At 40.8% G+C, this 22,522-nt stretch overlaps 2 protein-coding genes across 7 annotated transcripts; one reads left to right on the top strand and one right to left on the bottom strand.

Annotated features, from left to right (window-relative positions):
* The first annotated feature begins 108 nt into the window (after positions 1-108).
* ANKRA2 (ankyrin repeat family A member 2) lies at positions 109-7,684 on the top strand. 6 transcript variants are annotated; one of them, XM_015848854.3, is made up of 9 exons: positions 109-309; positions 406-782; positions 2,481-2,639; positions 4,017-4,082; positions 5,316-5,413; positions 5,572-5,697; positions 6,239-6,305; positions 6,405-6,485; positions 6,898-7,684. In XM_015848854.3, the coding sequence occupies exons 2-9, from the start codon at positions 494-496 to the stop codon at positions 6,951-6,953; spliced, it is 942 nt and encodes a 313-aa protein (XP_015704340.1). In that variant the 5' UTR covers positions 109-309; positions 406-493; the 3' UTR covers positions 6,954-7,684. The 6 variants fall into 6 exon arrangements, 5 of the variants coding, with proteins under 5 accessions (XP_015704340.1, XP_085386429.1, XP_015704338.1 ...); XM_085530303.1 differs by having other exon boundaries at positions 406-796; XM_015848852.3 differs by having other exon boundaries at positions 382-782.
* A 7,862-nt stretch (positions 7,685-15,546) lies between these two features.
* BTF3 (basic transcription factor 3) lies at positions 15,547-21,581 on the bottom strand. Its single transcript, XM_015848855.2, has 6 exons — positions 21,467-21,581; positions 21,216-21,284; positions 19,420-19,533; positions 19,023-19,224; positions 16,448-16,504; positions 15,547-15,907 (listed from the first exon to the last, which is right to left on the bottom strand). The coding sequence occupies exons 2-6, from the start codon at positions 21,282-21,284 to the stop codon at positions 15,861-15,863; spliced, it is 489 nt and encodes a 162-aa protein (XP_015704341.1). The 5' UTR covers positions 21,467-21,581; the 3' UTR covers positions 15,547-15,860.
* Positions 21,582-22,522: the final 941 nt, after the last annotated feature.

Here is a 22,522-nt window from a genome sequence, read left to right as displayed (position 1 = left end):
ATACGTCATCAGTGCGCGCCTACATCTGGCCAATCGCAATGCGGACAGGTGGAAGTGACGTCTAAACACCCCTTATAATCCCCGGTGAGGCGGAAGTGATGATGGTTTATACGCCGTGGGGGCGGTGAGGCGGTTCTTGCTCCTCATCGCGGGGGAGGCCGGGCAGGGAGCGCGGTCACGGCCTGCCTGGCTCTGCCTGGCTCTGCCTGGCTCTGCCTGGCTCTGGCTGCAGCTTCCCTCAGGGCCTTCCTCCGTCTGCTGGCTGAAAAAAGGGCCTGTCGTCTTCTCGTCGTTTGTGTTTTATGTTAGGTAAATTTCACTACCTAAAGCAAAGGTGATAAGTCTGATATGTGTACAGTGTTTTTTTATGTGTTGCTTTAGTGTCTTATCTGTGTTTGGCTGCAGGTTGGATCTCCTCATTTGGAGCTTGGTTGACCGGAGCTGCTCTAGGCTGGAAATCATGAGTTCATAATAGTTCCACATAGCTGAAGCCATGGCATCCTCAGCTAACATAGATACTGGGGCACAGCTCATTGTGGAAGAGTGCACCACTACTTACAGCCTTCCACCCATGCCAGACATCAAGGTGGAGCACCAGCTCGACTCCAGCACAGAGGAGGGCCCATCCCAGAACGTGGCCATGGGCATGAAGTTCATTTTACCCAATAGATTTGATATGAACGTCTGCTCGCGATTTGTGAAGTCTCTGAATGAGGAGGACAGTAAAAATATTCAAGACCAAGTTAATTCTGATCTGGAAGTGGCGTCTGTCCTGTTTAAAGGTTGAACTTTTATGGTACAAGTTGTTATGTCTAGACCATTTTATCATGCTGCATTTTTTAAAAAGCCTCTGCCATGTATGTGTGTTAATCAATAATAGCATCTAAGATATTTCCTGATAGCATTTTTTCTGTGCTTCGTGGTTTATTACTGTATAATTTGTTTCCCCCAGGATTTTTTTATTATGCTTTTAGGTTTGTTGGTTTGGTTTTTTAATCAAAAAAGTTGAAGAAGTAACAGCACAAAAAGCTTTTAATTTATAACGAGCTTACACAGATTTTTATAAACAAAGTTATTTCTAGTAGCAAGCTCTCTTAGATGAAAGTCTAAGGTGAGCTATACTACTTAAAATGTACATATCTTCACAAGACTTTACTGAAAGCACTGTGTGGCCATTTCAACTTCAGTAGCTTTCTGGACCACATTGTTCCACTACTACAATGACAGAGTAACATCAGTCATGCAGTTGACTTTGTCATATCCATATGGCTGTACAAAGCCTGTAGCCACTGTAGTGATCATCTTGCTGGTTCAGTTTGAAAGTGAATGCTGCTACCATTCTGTAAATTGTTCCCTGCAGCTGATCTCTAACCACTTCTGTCCAGCTTCACAAGAATTGATCTGTGCTCTCTAATGGCAGAGTGTATCGATGGGGAAAAAGGAATGTAAGAATTCTATTTACTCTTTTAAAAATTGTGGGGTTTTTTTCAGTGTTTGCTTCTGTATTTCGGACTCTTGAGTAGCTTGTCATTTCATTATGTTGCATTTGACTCTATTCCTACAGCAAATACAAACCCAGACCTACTGTGGATTTTCATGTCTGTGATCTGTGTTTAAAGGCCCCAAATGTTTTCTAGTGGAGCTGCAGACTTGTATGAGAGATTTAGACCTGTCAGCAATAGTGTTGTGTTTCTTAGATAACAATCGCGAACCTTTTAGAAGTAGTCCTGCAGATCCAGGGGCAAAAATCCCTGGAAGGTCGCTTAATTTGATAACTTTGGCTGTAGCTGCTTGGCAAACAAAGTGGAATTTGTGTTTATCCTTTAATCCAGTTCTTCTTACTGGTTCTCTTACGAAATTTGTTCTTGGATTTATGACCACAAGGGTCTCTATACAGTAAATTCTGTGTGCATGTCAATTAGTTTCCTGTCACTAATTACTAGGGCACACTGGTTTTAAATCAGTTTAACCCTTCAATAATGAGCTTCACAGCCACTTCTGTTGCATTTTCTGTAAGCTGGTTTGGAATATCTCTTTTCCTGATGGATAAACATTTATAAGACATCCGTAATGTAGTTATAATTTTATCCAGTGTTAGTGGAAGAAGTCCTATTGAAGACGAGAGATGCATCATATTCTTTGATCTGCAGAGTACTAGCAAGAATATTGAATGCCAAGGAATAAGTCCTTGCCAGATGCATTGTAGATCTAGGCAAAGAGTCTCCTCACTTGAACAGCAGATTGTCTCTGGGTGATATGCCATACTTAACATGTGGGCTACTAACATTGTTTTTTGTCAGAACTGAAAACAGCTCTTTGTTCAACTCACATAGTACACAGTAGAAAAATGCCACATAGCTCGTTACTATGTGTGTTTGAAAGATCTTACGGTATCAGTGCTTTCTAACTTGATGAGAATCTGTGGCTGTGATTTGATTCTCTTCCTGAGACTGAAATTATGTCTGTTTTCTCTGATGTAGCTGAATGCAACATCCGTACTTCTCCTTCACCTGGTATCCAAGTAAGACATGTTTATACTCCATCAACTACTAAGCATTTCTCACCAATAAAACAATCAACTACCCTAACTAACAAACATAGGGGAAATGAAGTCTCCACAACACCTCTGCTTGTAAATTGTAAGTATCCTTCTGTCTTTCAGTTAATAACTATGTTGTGAACTGCAAGTTCAATGCTCACTTTTTAATAAGAGTTTAACATAGGAGGAAAACATGGTCTAATGTCACAGTGTTCCAGCCTGTTTCGAGTTCATGACTGATGTGCATTTTCCAGAAAAGGGTCCAGTTCTTGATTTGAAAAGCAGAGAGAATGATTTTTCTGATCCTTTTGGAGCTTTAAGCTTATGTGCTTGATGTAATTATTTTCAGAATTTATGAAGGTTAAGTGCTCCAGACTGCTGAAAATGTCAGTTACCATGCATCTTGAAAACCAAGAAGACACTTATTCTATTCAAAAGCTTTTTAATTCTTAGTTTTAAGCTTTTTCTCTATGATCTACTTCAAGATTTACAGGCCTCCTATGAACTACTCTTTTTAAATTACTTTTAAATCTTGAGTGTGCATCTTTCTTAAACTGAGTTAGGCCAGTGTTAAATAAACTGGGAAAAACACATCTTGACATAGACCTCAGCCCGACCAAAACACACAGTCTTTCAGAAAAAGGAATCAAGCCTTTGTGCAGTGATGGGGGGGAGGGGAAGAAAAAAAGAAAAAAAAGAAGAAAAAAAAAGGACATGGTACGCTTACATATTATGTAATCATTACCTGATTTTCTTATTGTATAGATCAGAGATCATTTATTATTTATAATTCTTCCTGAGCATCTTTCAGATTTGACCCAGGTTGTGACTGTCAGAACTATGTGCCTGTGCAGTATTTACTGATTTACTGTGGGATCAGAGAGTTCTCTCTCAAGTGACTCCTTAAAAGTTCTGCTGTCTTTATGGCTTGGTTTTGATTAAAATTTTTTGATTATTTGATTAAAAATTTTTAAAAAAAAAACAAAACCTCACCACTTTATTCTTCCCTGGTAGATGTCACGTTGTACATAGTTCTGTAATGTCTGCTCTGTTCCACATCAAAGAGAATAAGAGTCACGTTTGGGGCTTCCAGATAGATTGTGATCTCTTTGCATTATAAATATCATTTGTAAATTACACAATCAAAAAAGATCAAAATAAGTTTGTTTTCATTTGATAAATGTTCTTAACATGTGCTTGGGTTGCTGACCGGAGAGGGAAGCATGTTGCCTTCTGAGAAGTCAACATAAGAGGCACCTTTTACTTTCAGTATAATTTCTACATTAATTAAAAAACTATGGAAACCTATGAAATTGTTTGGAAAGGTCTTACATTTAATGATTCAGAGTAAATGGTGATACATATCTGCACTGTCATGTCTGGACTCTGTATAGCTCAAGTCAACAGATGTTCTATGCCCACCACCAAACATCAGAAGGAAAACTGATATCACCTCTTCTTGCTTTCATTTCTTCAGCTTTATCAGTTCACCAGCTGGCTGCTCAGGGAGAAATGTTGTATCTGGCTACACGTATTGAACAGGGTGAGTCTGAGGGAAGATTAAATACCTCCTTCTTTATCTCTTGCATTTGTATCCTGAAGCTATTAAAGACATCTTCAAATCTGGTACAATAGAAACTCCCTTCCAACTTTTGACTTTTGAGATAGCTATTCTTTGCAGGTGAACTATTGCTTTCTATGACTCTTGATTTTCACTCAGTGCTTTGATTTGCATTTAAAATGAGACATTAACATTGATGGAGGTTGAGAAATCCATTATTTCCCCTGCTTCCCCCACTGTATGGGTGATCTATAAACTTTTGAAGAATGTTAGCACTGTCAAAAGAGGTAAAGTTGGCTTGATTTTTTTTTTCTTGATTTTTTTTGTTGTTGCTGTTATTTATCATTTAAACACATCCTATTAATTGAAGCTTTCAGATTCTATTTAATTGATCAACATATACAACTGTATGTTGGGAATTTAAGCTATGGATCATGCTTGCTATAAGAGCACTGACTCATTCCAAGTTGTGTGGTATTCTTCAGCATGGTAATTGTGTCTGTAATGCATAGAGAAGATTTCAACTTTTACATCTGTATTATATTTAATTGAGTACTGTTAACAATATATTCTTATTCTCTTGTTAATAACCAGGCTTGTTTTCAGACCTTCTGTTATAACTTTCATAGAAAGCAGGAAGTGAATAATCCAGCCAATTCAGTTGGTTAAAGACAAAACAAAACAACAAAAAAAAAGTTTTCCTTTTTTTTCTTCATGTAGACTTCAATTGTTTCCATGTAGCAACCTGCTGATTACCTGAATTGGTTGGGGAGAATGGGGTCATACAATCTATGTTGTTTTACAGCCTAATTCTTTTGAGAGTCTGTAGCTCACTGTTCAAAAAGTGCCTTCTAAAGAGTAACGCAGAATGTATTTCTTTACTTTCTGGGTAGGACTTCTTTCCAAATACAAAGTTGTCTGTAATACAACTTAGAACTTTTTTCTGAGTAAAATCAGAGCTGGGTTTATAGAGCCTAGAAACAAAACATCAACTACTAAATTTTATTTTAGTCTTTTTATTTATTTTCCCTTGGACAATATTTCACCACCGCTGTTATAGATATAAATTCATTTTTACAGTTAAGGTTTGAATGACTTCAGAACACGCTCCTACCTCAGTCCATTCACAATGGATATGCCTAAGCATTCGCTCTTCCAGCTCATACCGTATATTAGTGACAGGGATTAATAAATTGTATATTTTGCTTTGAACAGAAAACGTAATCAATCATAAGGATGAAGAAGGATTTACCCCTCTGATGTGGGCTGCAGCTCATGGGCAGATAGCAGTAGTGGAATTTCTCCTCCAGAATGTAAGGAAAAAGAGCACGCATCATTTTAATTTCTTAATTTACTTTGTAGCTTATTTTCCCTAAGTGTTATCAGTTCTACTATATACTTAAAACTTGTAAAATCTCACTTCAAAACAAACTGGTTAACCTGCTTTATTCCTTTGTTTCCATTATTTCAGGGTGCAGATCCTCAGATTTTGGGGAAAGGGCGAGAAAGTGCCCTCTCACTGGCTTGCAGTAAGGGGTACACAGATATTGTGAAAATGCTGCTCGACTGTGGAGTTGATGTCAATGAATATGACTGGGTAAGTCTCTAGCTTGAGTTTACATCAGTGTATGCTTTGGTCAGAACTTTAAAGCAGAGCACAGTGTTGGCTTGGATTTTAAGATTGTTCTCCCAGTCTTACATAGGATATTCTTTGATAACATAAAAGTTGGCACTGCTAATTCTGACTTTCTGGTAAAAAAGAGATTGAAACTAATGCTGAGACCTATTAGAAGTGTGAGCTTTTAGTGTCATCTGTAGATGAAAAAAAAAAAAATTGGAAGTTATAAAGAACTAAAACCGATAATCTGATTTTTTGTGTAAAACTCATGCAGTCTCGTTCTGATACCACAGAATGGCCTGGGTTGAAAGGGACCTCAAAGATCATCTAGTATCAACCTCCCTGCTGTAGGCAGGGTTGCCAGCCGCTAGACCAGGCTGGCCAGAGCCACATCCAGCCTGGCCTTGAATGCCTCCAGGGATGAATATGTGATATATGGGACTATACTGGTATGTTAAGGACTTAAAATTGCAGGCCACTCAATTGCTAAGTGTTCTAAGTCTTTTTCCTGCTTTTGCAGAATGGAGGTACACCTCTACTGTATGCAGTCCATGGGAACCATGTGAAATGTGTAAAAATTCTTCTTGGTAAGGAGCCTATCCAAAATGAATTATCCGTATGTATGTGCTGCTTTCAGTTCTTATTGTCAGAAATCTGACTTGGTTTTCTTTACATGTTTTGCACAGAAAGTGGTGCTGATCCAACTATCGAAACAGATGCTGGCTATAATTCCATGGATTTGGCTGTAGCCTTGGGCTATCGAAGTGGTAGGTATTACAAAAGTACATCCTTTGATTTTTCTTTTTGCTGCTCCTTGATCATGCAGCTGCTGGGGGAACCAGTGATTTCAGAGGTATCTACATGTAGGACTCCTTCAAAAGCTCAATCTCAAAATGCTTGAGAGACATAATTTGTAATAAGCCGTTTATACATTTTAAGATTTGCTTGGCATATGCCTATTCAATCAAGAGAACAGATCATCATCCCCAAGACCCATCTGTCTTCAAACCATTTATTTGTTTTTTTATTATATGAGGTGCTTCTTTTCTGAAGGGGATGTAAACTCCTTTCTCAGAATGAGTTAATTTCTCTCTGTCAGCATCTACCAGAAAAAAACATTAAAGACATTAAAGACTTGAACATTCAACCCTGATTAACCAGATCGTTTCTTGGCTTTAGTTCAACAGGTCATTGAGTCTCATTTATTAAAGCTACTTCAAAGTATCAAGGAGTAACAGCTGGCTCTTCCATGGCTGTCAGTTCTCATCTTGGAGGCTTTGACTCCATTTTAGCCCCGTAATGGCTGAAAAGAGGTGTTTGTTTTGTAAGTTTACCTCAGTTAAGCTATTTGTTGGTTTTACTTAAGCCAGGTATGTCCAACCTGTGGCCTGCCCCCTGTCCCACATCATCATGTCAGTGGCTCTGTCAGACTGTGGTACTGTGCTGTATCTATTAGTTGTAGTTTCCATGGAAATAAATGGGATATGTTACTTTTGAAACAACCTACATATTTGCATCCCAAGATAATTCCTATTCACTGAGTTCAGCCCAGACAAGCCAACAGGTTGGACACCCATGACTTAAGCTTTTGAATATGCTTCCTCTTTCATAGAAATCTATGATGTCATCCTTTTCTTAATTATATTTTATACAACCTTGTAAGAAAAGGTCTGTTGTCGTGCATGAAAAACTGAATAAAACCTGTTTTCACTCTGTAAGTGTTCACATAGTGCACTGAATGGTACAGTGCCAAGTGTTCTTCTTGATCTTATCACTGATACACATTCACAGGAAGATGACTGCTTAGAATCTGAGGTATGTCACCATAGAAAATAGATGTTTTTACTGTTAATAGTATCCAAATGTGTGCCAAATGTGATTGTTTTCAAGATTTTCAGCTAATATGATTGTGTCAATTATTGTCTTTGTATGATTTTTAAGAATAAATTTAATTACCTTGGTGGTAGTTTTGATTCCTGGCTGATTTATTTCCACATCATTCTGCCTTCCTGTGGTATTCACAAAACAATTGGACCGAAGTGTTCTTTGTATAAACTTACCTAGTATAAGAAATTCCAGGTGTAGAATAGTTAGCTCCTAAATACCCTCCCTGCACTGGCTGAGCAGAAGATTATCAACAGTGTGGGATAAGAAGCCAAAACCTACTGAGTCCAGCTGCCTTCAGCTGATGTGTGGTACTTTCCATGTCCTGACGTAGCTGCTTGAGCTAGAACAGCACTATGGTGTTGAATTGTTGGAAAAGCAGGCAGTGTTAAATGATTTTCTGAGACCCTGCACCCAGTCAAAACTAACCTGGAGTGATGAGCATGTGATATTTTTACACATACAATGAAAAAAAACATTTTAAATAGACTTCAGAAGTTTGTTTTCCCTCTGATAGTAGACTATCACTATGTAATGTTTACAGAAGCACTTGGTAATTGTGTCCACTAGAGGTCTGTCATCTGTACACACAAATATACCTCTGCACCCCTCCTTTCTTTCTCAGTCAATGGGTAATAAACCAAATTTACAATTTGCTTTCCAGAAGCAGCGTGTAGCACTGTAGCAGTGTAATTTCAAGCATTAATATCAAATAACAACTAAGATCAGAAAATGAGTGCAAGGGTGAAGGTGGTTGTCTCTTCAGAAGCTCTTTTCCTGCATTAAGAGCTCTTTCCATAACATAACCTTGTGCTGCTAAAGCAGTGAATAACAAAGTGAAGTTTCCTATGGTCCTTGTGAGGAATTTATGGGAACCACTGACAAGTGCTTCATAACCAAATTTTGAAGTATCAGCCTGCTGGCTCTCAGTGAGCAGTTGCCACAGCTGCTGGTGCAGGGAGAGGACAACAGGAGTTACCTTGGAACGACTGGAACCCTCAGGTCTGGGTGCTGTACAGCATTTCCTCACCACAGCATGCCACAATACCTGAGGAACTAGAAACGTCTGAGATCAAAATTTGACTACATGTTGATTCTCATTCCCCAAGGTAATTTCTTATGGCGCATTAAAATATTTACATTTGAAGGTGAACAACAGCATTTCAAATTGCTAACAAGTTGTCTTTTCTCATTAAGGAAATTTTTTGCTACATTCCAAGTGCTGTATGTGACCACTGACGTGAAGAACTGTGCCTCCCAGAGCAGGCCACCTAACACAGCCTGATCTAGTAATAACAGTCAAATACTTCAGAGCTGCACAAAGTCCTTGTCTCATTCACCCACGTGATGTTGCAAGGTACTGTGGTCTGTTTCACAGAGAGTGTACGCAACAAATGAACTCCAGCCTGCAATGCAGTGGGTAGGATGCTTATCATAATTAACATTCATTTACAGCTGCTTCTGTCTGAAGTAGATTGGAAACCATACAGTGAAGGCAAACCGCCTTTATCTGTCTGGCAGGGAGGTAAATGAGAACTGAAGAAGAAAGCAGCTCCGTTGGAGCTACAAATGGGAATTTCTCCTGCCAAGGAGAAAACAGAACTTTACACATAAGAGCTCAGGGAAATTGCTTTCTCACAAGCAATAGTCAAGACAGAGACTGAAGAACAACCATCAAAGACGGACAGCAAAGAACATAACCAAATTGTTAATGTTTGATTAAAAGACGCTAAGATTATATCTCTAAGGTGATTCATAAAGGAACGCAAATTTAGACCAACACATCTCCATCCAAGCAAAGCAAAGAGTTAATCGAGTACAATGCCAGTATTAATATTTGCATGTGAATTCGATGAGCACCTGGTAATGCTCCTCCTTGCCTGCCCTGTTTTTCCTCAAAGATAAGTCTCCTGTTCCACTCTGTTGCTCTCTTTGTTCATCTTGCTGCCTGCATTTCCCCACTTGAAGTTCTGAGTCAACTGTTGCAGAAAGTGGCAATCTTCTGCCAGACCTTCCCCCAGACCTTCCTCCCATGGGTTCTCCCTTGGTTTAGAAAGCCATCAGCATCCCCACTGTCCTCATTTCCATGGAGAGGCGGTGGTCATAGTGAGAAGCTGAGGCAGGACAGGATGGACTTTGTGACAGTGATCACTTGCTCTTGTCCCAGGGACAAACACTGCCTGTGATGGAGGATTTCTGTGTCACTCTCCTTTAGGCAGAATATGGCAGGTGGTACCAAGAGGATACTCCTGCAGAAGGACACACTCCTGATACCTAGCACTAAATGCAGAGCCTTCAGCAATTAACTCAAACTCTCCAGCAAACCAGCTTACTGTACAGGGAAGGTTAGTGCTCCCAAATAAGCAGGACATCTGGAGCCTCACAGCATTTTCAACATCCCACAAGCCATGAGGAGGTACGCTGTACCCTGCTAGGGCTAGGCACCATAACAAGGCTGACATGCTAATCAGAACTTATTCAACAGACATACATATTTGGGAAGGAGGGAGTCTATTTGTAGTCACTGTAATAAACTACAATTTGCAGTGCGTTTTGCAAGATGAAGCTGTGCATGAGGGGCATTCCAGCAGAGGTTTTCCTGAGTGCTGTGGACCATATTTTTTTCCTTAAGAATAATGGTATAAATCACTGCAGTGCAGACAGGGCTGTCACTAGGCAGATCATCATTCGCATTATACCAGCTGTTCCACTCACATGCACCACCCGCTGTGCATCACATATGCTTTCAGGAAGTACACAGCTCTGTCTGGCAACAAATGTACAACCAACTGAAGGAAATACCTGGTCACCATGAGCTCTGAAGATGAGAGATGCTGTGCAGGGTTAGATCTAGGAATGATGTCTGAATAGATCTTTCTGATGAGGCTGATTTGTCACCACATTAAGACAGCAGTTCTTAAAGCATGCAGCACAGCAGTGCATATCAGTTTTCAGCAGATGAACTCTGATGGAGCCAGCCATGCACACAAACGTCGTCACACTGGGGAAGTTCTCAGAACCCAACAGAAAGGGAGATGTAAACTGCATAGCAACAAGGTGGGCTGTAACTGTGGGGCTGTACTGCATAGCTCATCCTTTGTTCACCCCTTCCATGCAAGCAGCAGACAACTAATCTCCAAATAATCCTCTAAAAAACACAAGAGATTGAATATCCTGACCTGCAGCATGGGTAATATTGTTCTGATTCATTACTTCATGTGCTCTTTTTCTTTTTTTTAAAAGCACTTAAACAAAAACATGGCAAACAAAACCTCATGACTCTTTCCATAGCTTTCAAGTTTTCTTAGCACATCAGCATTTCTGTTTCTTAAAGAGCAAACACAGCTAACAGTCCAGTGCCATTTTCACACAATATCTGTCACAAATACTGAGTAAGATCATAGGCCCAGCAACGTTGCCACTGTTTCCAATAAGGGCTTTGTTTAGAAGCATTCTGTTTGCCCACTCACACAGAGGAAAACTTACACTTGCATTTCTCTGCATTAGTTGCTAGGTTTTGGAGGCTCAAGTTCCCCTTGGAGTTAAACTTAGATCCTGCTGATACAGTTTGTCAAACACATCATATTTCCTAATGAGATCAGACAGCCACAGAGATGGGACGTAAACGAAAAGCAAGGTAAAAACAACTGCCAGCTTTGAAACAAATGACAGTACTTTCCTTTCTAGGCACAAATAGGAAAATGCTAAAACGTGATGGGCAGATAACACAGCAGTAGAGGGCCTGTTCTATGAACACGAGAGGGCTGACACATTTCAGTGACAGCCCATCCATTCTGCAGCTGCTGACAGAGGTCAGTTTGGATGTGAGCACCTCAGCAAACATGGATTTTGTAAGCTGGTAGAAGGGGATGACTCAGTGAGCCCTAAAACCTCCAGGCTACACTCTGACTTCTACCAATGGTAAAAATAATAATAAAATTCTTGAAGATCATCACCCCCAGGCAGAAATTACTGGAGCATGAAATGCTGCAAATGGGCATGAGTACTGTTTATCCAAACACTGCCCCCAACATATGCTGAAGGCTAACACTGAGAGCATGAGCTGGCTGCACTGGTTTCCCTCTGCCCAGGAACTTCCCTAAGTCACAGAGAGATGCACCATCTCCTGATTTCTAACACAAGTGGTACAGTGAAACCATAGAGGCAACAAATGAATTTTCACATTAATCGCCTCCTGCTGCTTTGGATGCCAGCTGTCCCAGGGACAAAAGCTTCTAACAGACACCTCAGACCAATGTGCCTGCCACTCTACTGCCACAGCTGTGCAGTTCTCGTTTCTTCTTGTTTTTTGGCTCAGCACATCCCTTGTGCTCACAGTGCCTTTGCAGGACCAGACACTGCCTCTCACATGTTTATGTGAGACTGAAACCGAGCAGGGGCTGAGGAATCCCACTGTTACAGAACAAAATGTCAAAGGACCAATCTCTACAGGTGGAAACAAAAGAAATAAAACAGCACAACTGATAAAAAGTGATTAAAATATAGCTGTTCATAATAAATCTTGTAAAAACAGTTCCCACCCACTCAGAGGTGGCTCTGAGGAGGCATTACTGCTATTAACTCTTGCAGCGGCAGCAACACCTGAGACAGAAGGCGGATTTTAATTCGACACACAAGGAAGACCTTAATTCATCACATGTACTGACAACTTCAGAACTGCCTGATGGAAATAAAGGCAAAGTAGTATAGCAGCACAAGCCACAGTTCCTGCAGCTGGGCTGAAATCCTTAATGACTTCAAACAATTTGAATTTCTGCATTTAAAAGCATTAAGAACAAGCAGGTGCAAACATTTGCCACAAGCTGCATGCTGCTTTTTCAGCAGGACTCTGCTCAGTCAGACATAGCTGAAATTGTTTAGATTCCTGCCTGAGCCCACCACACATTATTAGCTCAGGTGCAGCACCATGAACAACTGCATGGTTCTCCTACCAGAAAGAATGAGACTCAACTTCAGGTACCTCCTAAAAATTCATAAAGCCAGTACCCAGGAAACCCCAAAACATTACTCATGCTTAATTCAACAGAAAGGCAGAATTAGGGTTTCAAGTTCAGCAGATACTTCCACCAGTATCTGTTAGTATCCTCCACAGCACAAAAATCCCTAAGTATGAAAAGCATTGCAAACATTGGTTATTGGATATGTGAAGCAAAGGCACTGTATGTTGCATGACTGGTGATTAGTACTTACATTGCTAATCACCTATGATTTTTTCAGATCCATTAGAAATGCATAAGGCTTGGCTGTACCCCTCCTGAAAAGACATAACTAACATCTGTATTTGTTAAGACAGGCTTATCACTGCCAAGTTATCTTTACTGCAACATGGAGGCAATGTACAAACTGTACCTGTAAAGTCTTGCCAATTACTTAAGGCTGCAAACTAGCCACTGTCATTACAAATCTCACTCTGTGTACTGTTTACCTGCGGTAAATGTCATCTCTCTTGTTTTATAACATATTTGAAACCATCCTTGCAAATGGGATGATTCCATGCTCTCGCTTCTAAAGGACAGCTCTTTTCCCCCAGCCCTGAAAAACATTAACCTTCCCTATGTGCCTTCCACCCTTAACACTCACACTTACTACGAGCCCTGGTCTGATGACATCATTTTTCTTGACTCCCACAGCACATATTGCTGGGCTCCAGCATCCACCCAAGTATTTCAGTGTTTTTCTTCAGAATCTTTAAGGCATGAGTTTAATGATCATGAAGACAATATCCACAGAAAAACTGATGATTTTATTTGATTTGCTACTGCCCCAAAACATGTTGTCATTAAGTTGAATAGGACAGAATCTGAATGCTCCCATAGGAAAATTTAAATAAACAATTTTCAATAGTGACCCAAGACCAAGGGCCTGCATTTCTGCTGTCCAAAATATCTGGAACAGTGATATGAAGTTGTTTTTCTTGAGAGAGAATATACATGAGTCCCTAATGGCAATTAATGACAGATGAGGAAGACTTTAACCAAAGTCCTTACTAAGAGGAAATAATGACAGTGTCACCCAAAGCAGAGTATTTAAGTGTTATCCAAAGACTGCTACTAACCTAAAAAAAGAACTAATTCCACTTATAGTTTTCTATAATCAAGAACACACTCCAGAAAAATCTTGATCCTTGTTCACAACCTAGGGATGCTGAAGATATACCAGTATTTCCTGGATGGAAATGTACCTTCCACAGATGTACCACATGACTGCTTATCACCTGATGACCTGATGCATATTATTTTGCATGTCAAAGTTGTTGTTTCACCAAGCTCCATGTTCGTTATTTTTAAGCCACGTGTATCAGATAGTAGGAAAAAGGGTAACACAGTCTACAACATCAGAGCAAGCCCTTAAGTTACTGCACAAAACAGGACTCAATATGAAGTACTTCAGAATCACAGTCTGCAGTGGCTCTATAGAATATTTCTGAGTCACAGACAAGGCTCATTTACTGATTTCTCAAAAACCACCAACAGAAACAGTTTTTCATCTTTCCTGGGGCTGTTAGGTTTGGGTCACCACACCCATTTTAACACATATTTGCATAGTTTAGTTTTTCCACCTTCTTGACACAACTCAATGGACACACCTCCTTACCTGCATTAATTTGAAATAAAAAAAAAATTACTGATAAAGAACTTGCAAACTGAGACAAGTAAACTGAAATTATTACTGTAAATTCTCCCACCTGACCTTGATGGTGTTAAGCTCACTTCCAACTGTTGACTTACTTGGAACTACAGAAGCTGCCTGGCTTGGAACAAGTTCCTTCACTCTTTCCCAATAGCTCACTTACATCATGTCAAACATGCCTAGCAGGTCAGACACATCCCCACCCATCCCCAGGTACAATGCAAAACCTCATGTTACAGCTGTCTTCTGACCAAAATTTTGTCCTGAATTTTATCCCTTGCAGGACAGGATGAACCCTCACTTCAGCAGTATTTGCACTCAAGAGGCAACCTCGTAAGATCACTCAACCACCAGCCCTCCATACAAAGCTTAGGTTTTGTTATGAAAGCAATCCAACCTATAGTCAACAGCAAGATACCCAAATGTAAATAGTTCACTCTAGGAGCACAGGATAGACAAAAATTACACTTGAACTTAAGATGTCTTTCTTGTATCCAAGAAACCAGTTCTCTTTCTCTCAAACACACGAAAGCAAGGTAAAGCACATATTCCAAACATCATTACTAGTCCATCTGTTTTTGCTAAACATAAGCTTAAGAATGGCAATCAATTCTATAAAGGCGATTTTGCCCCTTCCATTATGTCACTCCCCTACGCAACTGACTGAAATAAGTAAAATGAAAATGCTAGGTGTCCTATTTGGCTCAGCAGCTGGTATGGTGCCATATCTTGGATTTAGGATGAAAACAATTAACACACCAAAGTTCTAATTGTTTCTGAGTAGCTCTCACAAGAGCCAACTTCAGCTTATCATACAGTCCTGCTTGCAAGGGGCTGGGACATAAAGAGCCTGGAAGGGATAGTACCAGGACAGATGACCTAACCTGGTCAAAGGACGTAACATAGGAGCATCATTAGGTAGCTGCACTCTGGAAAAACCCATTAAATACCCCTTGAAGACAAAGCATAGAATCTGAATACACCCAAGATGCCAGCGTTAACAGCTTGTCACTATACTAAAACACCTCTAAGTGTTTCAAGAATACATAGGTGTCAAATTCAGTAGCTTACCAAGCAACTGAAATGCAGAGCATGTACTCCAACAAGTAAGCACTGGAAATTCACACTTTAAACCCACAGTACTCGCTTGTGCAGAGGATTTTTTTCTTAAAGCCAGTTCTCTGTTGCTGCAAAAGGAAAATGCTCAGCAGAAAAGCAAGGCTTCTTTCAATTGTTTAATACTTGCAACTAGTATTCTTCCTGCTTTTTCTGACAAGCAGCCACACCAGAAACTTTACTATATATTGTTTTATTGTATGTCAAAGTTCACTAAAGTTAGGGTTTCACTTGTATACAAGTTACTTAAAAACTGTTTCTAGGAAGAAATTTATTAGCAATCATATTTCAAAGCAGAGTTTTGTTCAACCAGGCCACAAAAAACAATATTGTGTACAAGCAGTAATTAGAAGGAGCTGCAGGTTCAAGAAATTTCCAAATGTTACCAAACCCAATATCTCAGGAGAAAAAAAAAAAGCGGTCAAAATATAAAATAGCAGCTCCACGTAGCTTTTTCAAGTTTTAAGTTTATTCAGAAGGTGACATTTATTTCAGTTTGCTTCGTTCTTTGAAGCTTCATCAAAGTTTTCAACAAGATCTAGAAACAGAAAGACAATAAAATGTGAATTGGACCAACATCTGCTTTGCCAAATATATTCTTCTGAAGCTCTAATTCATATCAAGTGCTTGAGAGATTTTTTAAAAAGCCTTACAAAACACAGACCAAACAACATGCAAGAGCTTTCAGAATTCAACTTCCTTGTTTAAAGAAATAAGTTTTAGGTGGTTCGTTATAAAGCAGAATTCTAACATCAGTCAGCTTTCCTATAACCATTCCTAAGCAAAGTGATACTGAAAAGGCAGTTTCTTCCCAGCCCTTTTACTGAGGATTAAACAGTGATCCTAGCCATAGCATATTTGTCCTGTGTAAGAGTAACAGCTATTTCAAACCAATTGTTCAATTAGTCTAGCATGGCATCTGAAAACAATGAAATAATCTGCCTGTAGCAATTGTGCAACAGTCAATGACCAGTCTAGGACAAGGAATCTCACTGTCCTTGGCCAAGTGTTATGCCGCATACACCATCTCTAAGCAAAATTCAACTCCTCTTTCTCAGGTTTACACATTTGCTCTCACCTGGAACTTCATCATCATCATCTTCACCAGTAGCAAGCGGTGCTTTTCCATCCACAGCTGCAAAAGCAAGAAGTTCAAAGGCATTATTTCAGCTCACCACAGGTACCTTGATCAATTCATGTGGGTTTTTTTGTAAGCATTATCTAAGAGTCTAAGCTAAGCTGCAGCACTCTGCAAACTTTGCTGCCAAGTAAAAATAATCTAAAACTAGCTAAGCACTTCCCACTGCCCACATAGTACGTTACATTTACTAGTCAACACTTTCTATCTAGGTATCGAGTACTTTGCATGATAGTCATATTCTGCCAGTTTCTCTTGAAAGTACCTTTGTTTACAGAGTAATCTGTGGGTCTCAAAGTTCATCTTTTTCAAAACATCACTAACTTACAAGGAAAAAAAATATACATGTATCTGAACCCTTATGATCCTAGACATTCAGGAAGAAAAAAAATACAGCACACCTGTGGAACACTGGGCAGACAATTAGAGACATTAAAAGACACTGCTGTTCCCTGAAGAATTCAGAGGAACATTGAACCAGATGCACGATTTTACACCTAATAGGTCAAGGTAACAACGTGTTCTGGTCCACATCTCTTCTGATTCAGACTTAACCTCTTATCGTATTTGCCAGAGATTTTGTGATTTAACTGTGCTCATTTCCACAGATCAGCAAGAATAGATGAAACTGCAATAGCAATGAAACAGGCTATCCAGAGGTTGCAGTCTCCTTCTCGGGGGATATTCAAAACCTGTCCAGATACTTTCCTGTGTAGGGAACCTTTTTTTTAGCAGGGGGCTGGACTAGGCGAACTCTAGTGGTCTCTTCTGACTCCTACATTCTGTGATAATGCTAAGAATAGGTACCTCAGGTCCCTAGGTGCCTGTGCCACTACTTCCACTGCTATTCTTGGCTGTACTACAAAGGTTAAGCTGCACAAAACCTTTCAATACCTCTGTTTATTCTAATTAATTCTTCTGATTTCAAGAAAAGCATGAAGAAAAAGACATGTTCACAACAGATGCCTGAAATCACTTTACACTGATATCTAGAGAAGCAGATGAGGACTTGAAATTTGGTCGGAAATAACTTACGACAAAGGTCAGTGCTAATTCTTTTGTTTCTAACAGCAGAACGTTGATACAGCTTGAGAGCATCTCAAGTGTTGAATACGACATTTTGAATGCAAACCATATTATTTTCTCCTAAATTGTTTTCATAGCCAATCAAACCTACAAGACAAGACTAAATTCACTTCAACACCTGCAAATGCAGTCATTGCAGACACTTCACTCTTTGATGTCAGCTTTCCAAACCTGTAGACAATACCAAAACCTAGTTTTGTGCAACTTCTTTGGCATTCACCCAAAGTAGAAACAATCATTTAACAAGTCATGCAAAGCACGCACTTCAAAAACAGGCTTCTCTAGTATTAAAACTGTGCAGTTCAGCTTATTCAGAATAAATTCATCTTGTTATAAGACTCAGGCTTCAAGCCTGCCTTCCTCTAAGCCCTACCACTATTAGGCAGAAGACATAAAAATCACATTAGGAAGGAGGAAATTGAGCTCCACAGGGAAATAAGAAGTTTACCTCATCCCAGAGACTAGTTATAGCAGGATTTTTTGACTGGGAAATTGACCTGGCAAATACAAAGACAACCTCTCTTTCTTTGTGGAAAAAGCACAGAAAGAAGAAACACAAGTTCACTACTCCCTGAAACTGCACACATTATAAGCTTTCTTCATTTCTTCTCTTTACCATGTTCTGTGCTTCGTAAGCAACGAAATTAACATTCTTGTTTAAGAAGCAGGAAGACAATACATGCAGAAACTGAAGAATGCTCTCAGAGTTAACAACCTTGTCTCTCCCTAACAATTTTCAAACTTTCAAACCTAAACATTCTCAGATCTTTTCCAAATACCAAATACTGAAGTCCTTCCTCTACTAATGCACAATTTCAGAAAGAACAAGTGCTTAACCTGTTTTACTAATTTAAAGATGGAGAAGGAAGTTGGTATATGTAACTCACTGCTCACACCAGTCCTACACCCTCCATATACATAGGAATTAGAACATCTTTTCTTCCAAGTAGTGTGTAATTTCCCCTTATCAATCAAAAAGCCAACGCAAAGAGAAGTATCCTCATCACATCCATGAAGGTGCACAGCACTATCAAGCTATCTGTACCTGAGTCTCTCCACTCAACACCTCCATTTTATGTTTCCATTCAATTTGCCAAAATAAATTTGTCTGTTTAAATCCTAAGCCTTCCAATGATCCACCTGGCTTTAAAGAACTATGTATGTGAAAATATGCTAGCCATATGTAGAAGTAAACCACCATAAGATCAAATCTGGCTACAACACCCTCGCACCCTAGTCCTAGACCAGCTACAACTCTGTTTTATTTTGGTGATGCTCTTTGCTGGAATTAACCTCTAAATAAGACCTCAGAGCTCTATTTCTTTATGCCATAATATGCCTGCATACAGAGTGCACTGAACTTCTCTACAGCTACACAAATAAGCTCATGTTAGTTGCCAGCATCAAATGCATTCAAGTTTCAACTTACGTTGCTTGGGTAAGGCTTCCGCCAATCTCCTCAGGCTGGTCAGACTGTCAGCTCCAAGCTGATTTAAGATACTAGGAAGCATTTCTGTCAGCTGCTTTGTTTCAGCATGGCCAGTGATAGTGAAAGTGTTGGCAGCCAGAGATGCCTGAACTTTAGGGTTATTGAAGTGAATGACTGTTCCTTGGTTGGTAAACATATTTACCTGCAAGATAATATACAATTCAAGTAGTTTATCACAATTATTTTCTTATTAAACAGGAAACCAGCTGTAGTTCCTAAAGCTCAATGAAGACTTACTGATTTACAGACAAGTTCAAAATGTCATTTACCAGAATTTTAATGTTCATATATTTTACATTTCTGTACGGAAGAGTACTCCCTCCTTTGAAACTGTTACCTCTTCAATGCCAGAAATATTGTTGACTCCAAGTTTCTTTAAAGAGAACTGAAGTTTCTTATCGTCTGCTGTGGCTGTTCTATGGACAACCTTCTTCTTTCTGCGGGCAGTACCCTTTGCAAAACAAAAAAATTACATATTAATATTAAAACAGTTCTTCACAAACTCTAATCCTAATTCATGTAACTACTCTTTCCATGTATAAATCAAATTAACACACAAAGTTCAATTTGGAGAAGACTATATGAAGATACCTATACCTACGAGAAAAGAAGCATCATTCTATACTTCCTTTCACCACAAGGCTTCCTTAAGACGTGACACAAAATCACTGAGTGTGTGAAACTGCATTCCCTTTTCATACTAACCCAAGAAGAAAACATGTTACAGCTTGGCTGTATAAATAAATTCCTGCAATGCTTTTTGAGTGAAGTGGCAAAAGTTAGAGAACTGGCTGATGCTAATGCCTCTAACATAATCCAATTACAAACAATAAAAGACAACAACAGACAAACCAATGTGAAAATACAACTCTGAAGAACACAGCTCGAGTTTGGCCATTAGACTAGAAAGCCTGACCTTCATTCCCTTCTCCTGTCAACCTGGCACAAAAAGCAATGCAAGAAATGGTTTCATTTTAGTACCTTAACTGATTGCCAGTAACTGAGATACACTAAGGCCTATATTAGAAAAGACATTTCAGTCAATCTTAAAATATTATGCCTTGAATGAAAGGCTATGCAGGAACATGTTCCCCGCACACTTTTATGCGCATTAAGATACCAAACTTCTGACAATCTGATCACTTAATTTAAAAGCCGCTGCTTTCATCTCCACAGATTTAAGTCTCTAAAGATTACAGGCCTTCAGTAAGCAAGTTCTGCCACAATCGTGCCAAGACACGTTGTTCACGTATACCTCCACCAAATGGATATTAAGGAAGAATGGGTACAGTAACCCTCAATTTACTACACTCCAACTACACATTCACCTACCAGGCCTTTAAAAACGGTTTGGAATAAATTACATTCAGACGTACCAACAGCATACATAAAAACTGTAAGTTTCATAGAAGGGATCACAGTATGTTTCAGTGATTTTTGGAGGTCTACAGCTGAGCAATGTGGTGAAAGTCCACCAGAAGAGGCCACGTGCAGCCTTTTCTAACAAGGAGAAATTATCTTCCCCCATGCCTCCTCCGCACCCACAGTTATCAGCCTCCTCCACTCGTGCTGCAACTTTGTTGTGTGGAGTTCTAGTAAGCAATTCCAATCACAAAACAAAAGTCTGTGAGACAATTAGAAGATGTGAGCGTGACTAGTCCGAGCAATAAGTGACAGTATCGCCAGCATATCCCAAGCTCCACACAATGTCATTGCAGCCTTTCAACACCTGAAGGGAACTTACTCCCAGGAGGGGAGTAAACTCTTCGAAAGGGCCGACAATAGCAGGACACAGGGAAATGGTTTTAAATTGAAAGAGGGAAGATTGCAGGCTGAACACATGCTCTTCAGCCACCAACACCGAATACCTCCGCAACCAGCACACACGCCATTAACAACACAGCAGCTCTCCAGCAACCCGCACAACAACAACAACGCACCGGCGGACTTCCTCAGCCCGCAATTCCCATTTCAGGCTGCCCCAACCTGTGCCACACGCCAAACAAAGCCTTGTGGACACCCTGTGCTGAGCAATTAGCGTTCCGCTCCCGCAGGGCCGCGTTCCCCGCAGCAAGGCCGTGCCATTCCCGGCCGTGCCCTGCCCTGCCTCCTCAGCGCCGGCCCGGCACCCACCTTGCCGCCGATGCGCACTTGTGCCTGGAGCTTGGCGAGCTTCTCCTGGTTCATGATGGTCTCTTTCATCTGCGGAAGCAACGAGAGGGCGGTGAAGCGGAGCTCGGATCCCGCAGCGCCAGGCTCCGCCGCCGTTCTGAGGAGAGGGGTCATCCCGCCCGTCCGCCCGTCCCTCCCCGCATTCAGCCAACAGACCCGCTGCCCGCAGCCGGACAGCAGCCCCCTGCGCAGCTCCTGCCGCCCCCCGTTACCTTCCCGGTGCGGGCGTAGCGCTGTGGAGCGGCGGGATCGGAGCGGGCGGGTCCGGGCACAGCACGAGGCGGGGAGCGAGATGGCGACCGGAAGGGAGGCACACCGCGCCGCACTGCGCATGCTCCGCAGGCTCATCCGTTTGGCCCAGCAGGGGGCGCCATAAGGCGGGGCGGGACACAGTGAGGCCTGTTTACCTCTAGGTGTCCGTGTTCAGTGCGGGGAGGTTATAAATTCCCATTGTGAGCCATGTTACTTCTGTTACTACGCCCAACACACATCCCATATGCTCAATGAGGCACAGCCCACCCCATCCTGCAGCCCTTCCCTGCCCTGCGCCATCACGTTTGCAGCTCTGCCCTGCTAAGTGTCCCAGCCCTCTTCACTCAGCAGTCAGCACTGAAACCAGGGCATGAAGATTGGAAGTAAAAGCAGCAAATATTTCCACCTTCAGATTTATCACATAATCACAGAATTACCCGGGTTGGAAGGGACCTCAAGGATCATGTAGTTCCAACCCCCCTGCCTGGCAGGGCCACCAAACATACACATTTACTAGATCAGGTTGCCCAGGGCCCCGTCCAACCTGGCCTTGAACACCTCCAAGGACGGGGCATCCACAACCTCCCTGGGCAGCCTGTTCCAGGGCCTAACCACTTTCCTAGTGAAGAACTTCCCCCTAACATCCAACCTAAATCTTCCCTCTTTTAACTTAAAACCATTTCCCTGTGTCCTGTTATTGCCAGCCCTTTAGAAGAGTTTACTCCCTTCCTGGGAGTGAGTTCCCTTCAGGTATTGAAAGGCTGCAATGATGAATGAAAATCACAGCCAACCATCAATATATAAGAAGGATTTCAGAAATACCAGGCCAGCTGATGATTACAAACGGGTATGTATGAATAGGCTGACATACTGAAGTGAAAATGTATCACAGTGAAATTGTTCCAAGATAGAAGCTGCAGAAAGTGCAGCCCCAGCTGTCAGAATAGGGTTAACTGGGATGGAGGTATGATCTCACGGTCCCCTATGAGAGATTTGGAAGACAAATTGTGCCTAAA

This window comes from Coturnix japonica, chromosome Z (genome assembly GCF_054131305.1).
Source record: "Coturnix japonica strain WE chromosome Z, WE-NBRP24, whole genome shotgun sequence".
In the NCBI taxonomy this organism is placed as follows: Eukaryota; Metazoa; Chordata; class Aves; order Galliformes; family Phasianidae; genus Coturnix; species Coturnix japonica.
The sequence above is the reverse complement of the archived record's forward strand: the minus strand, read 5'-3'. Positions and strand labels throughout refer to the sequence as shown.

What these genes read in the sequence shown, in the direction of transcription:
- ANKRA2 (XM_015848854.3), top strand. Translation starts at nt 494, where the DNA reads ATGGCATCCTCAGCTAACATAGATACTGGGGCACAGCTCATTGTGGAA. An exon ending in AACACCTCTGCTTGTAAATT is followed by an intron (nt 2,640 to 4,016) that starts GTAAGTATCCTT and finishes TCATTTCTTCAG; the next exon opens with CTTTATCAGTTCACCAGCTG. An exon ending in TGGAATTTCTCCTCCAGAAT is followed by an intron (nt 5,414 to 5,571) that starts GTAAGGAAAAAG and finishes CCATTATTTCAG; the next exon opens with GGTGCAGATCCTCAGATTTT.
- BTF3 (XM_015848855.2), bottom strand. Translation starts at nt 21,284, where the DNA reads ATGAAAGAGACCATCATGAACCAGGAGAAGCTCGCCAAGCTCCAGGCA. An exon ending in ATATTTCTGGCATTGAAGAG is followed by an intron (nt 19,225 to 19,419) that starts GTAACAGTTTCA and finishes ATTATCTTGCAG; the next exon opens with GTAAATATGTTTACCAACCA. An exon ending in GGAAGCCTTACCCAAGCAAC is followed by an intron (nt 16,505 to 19,022) that starts GTAAGTTGAAAC and finishes TTGCTTTTGCAG; the next exon opens with CTGTGGATGGAAAAGCACCG.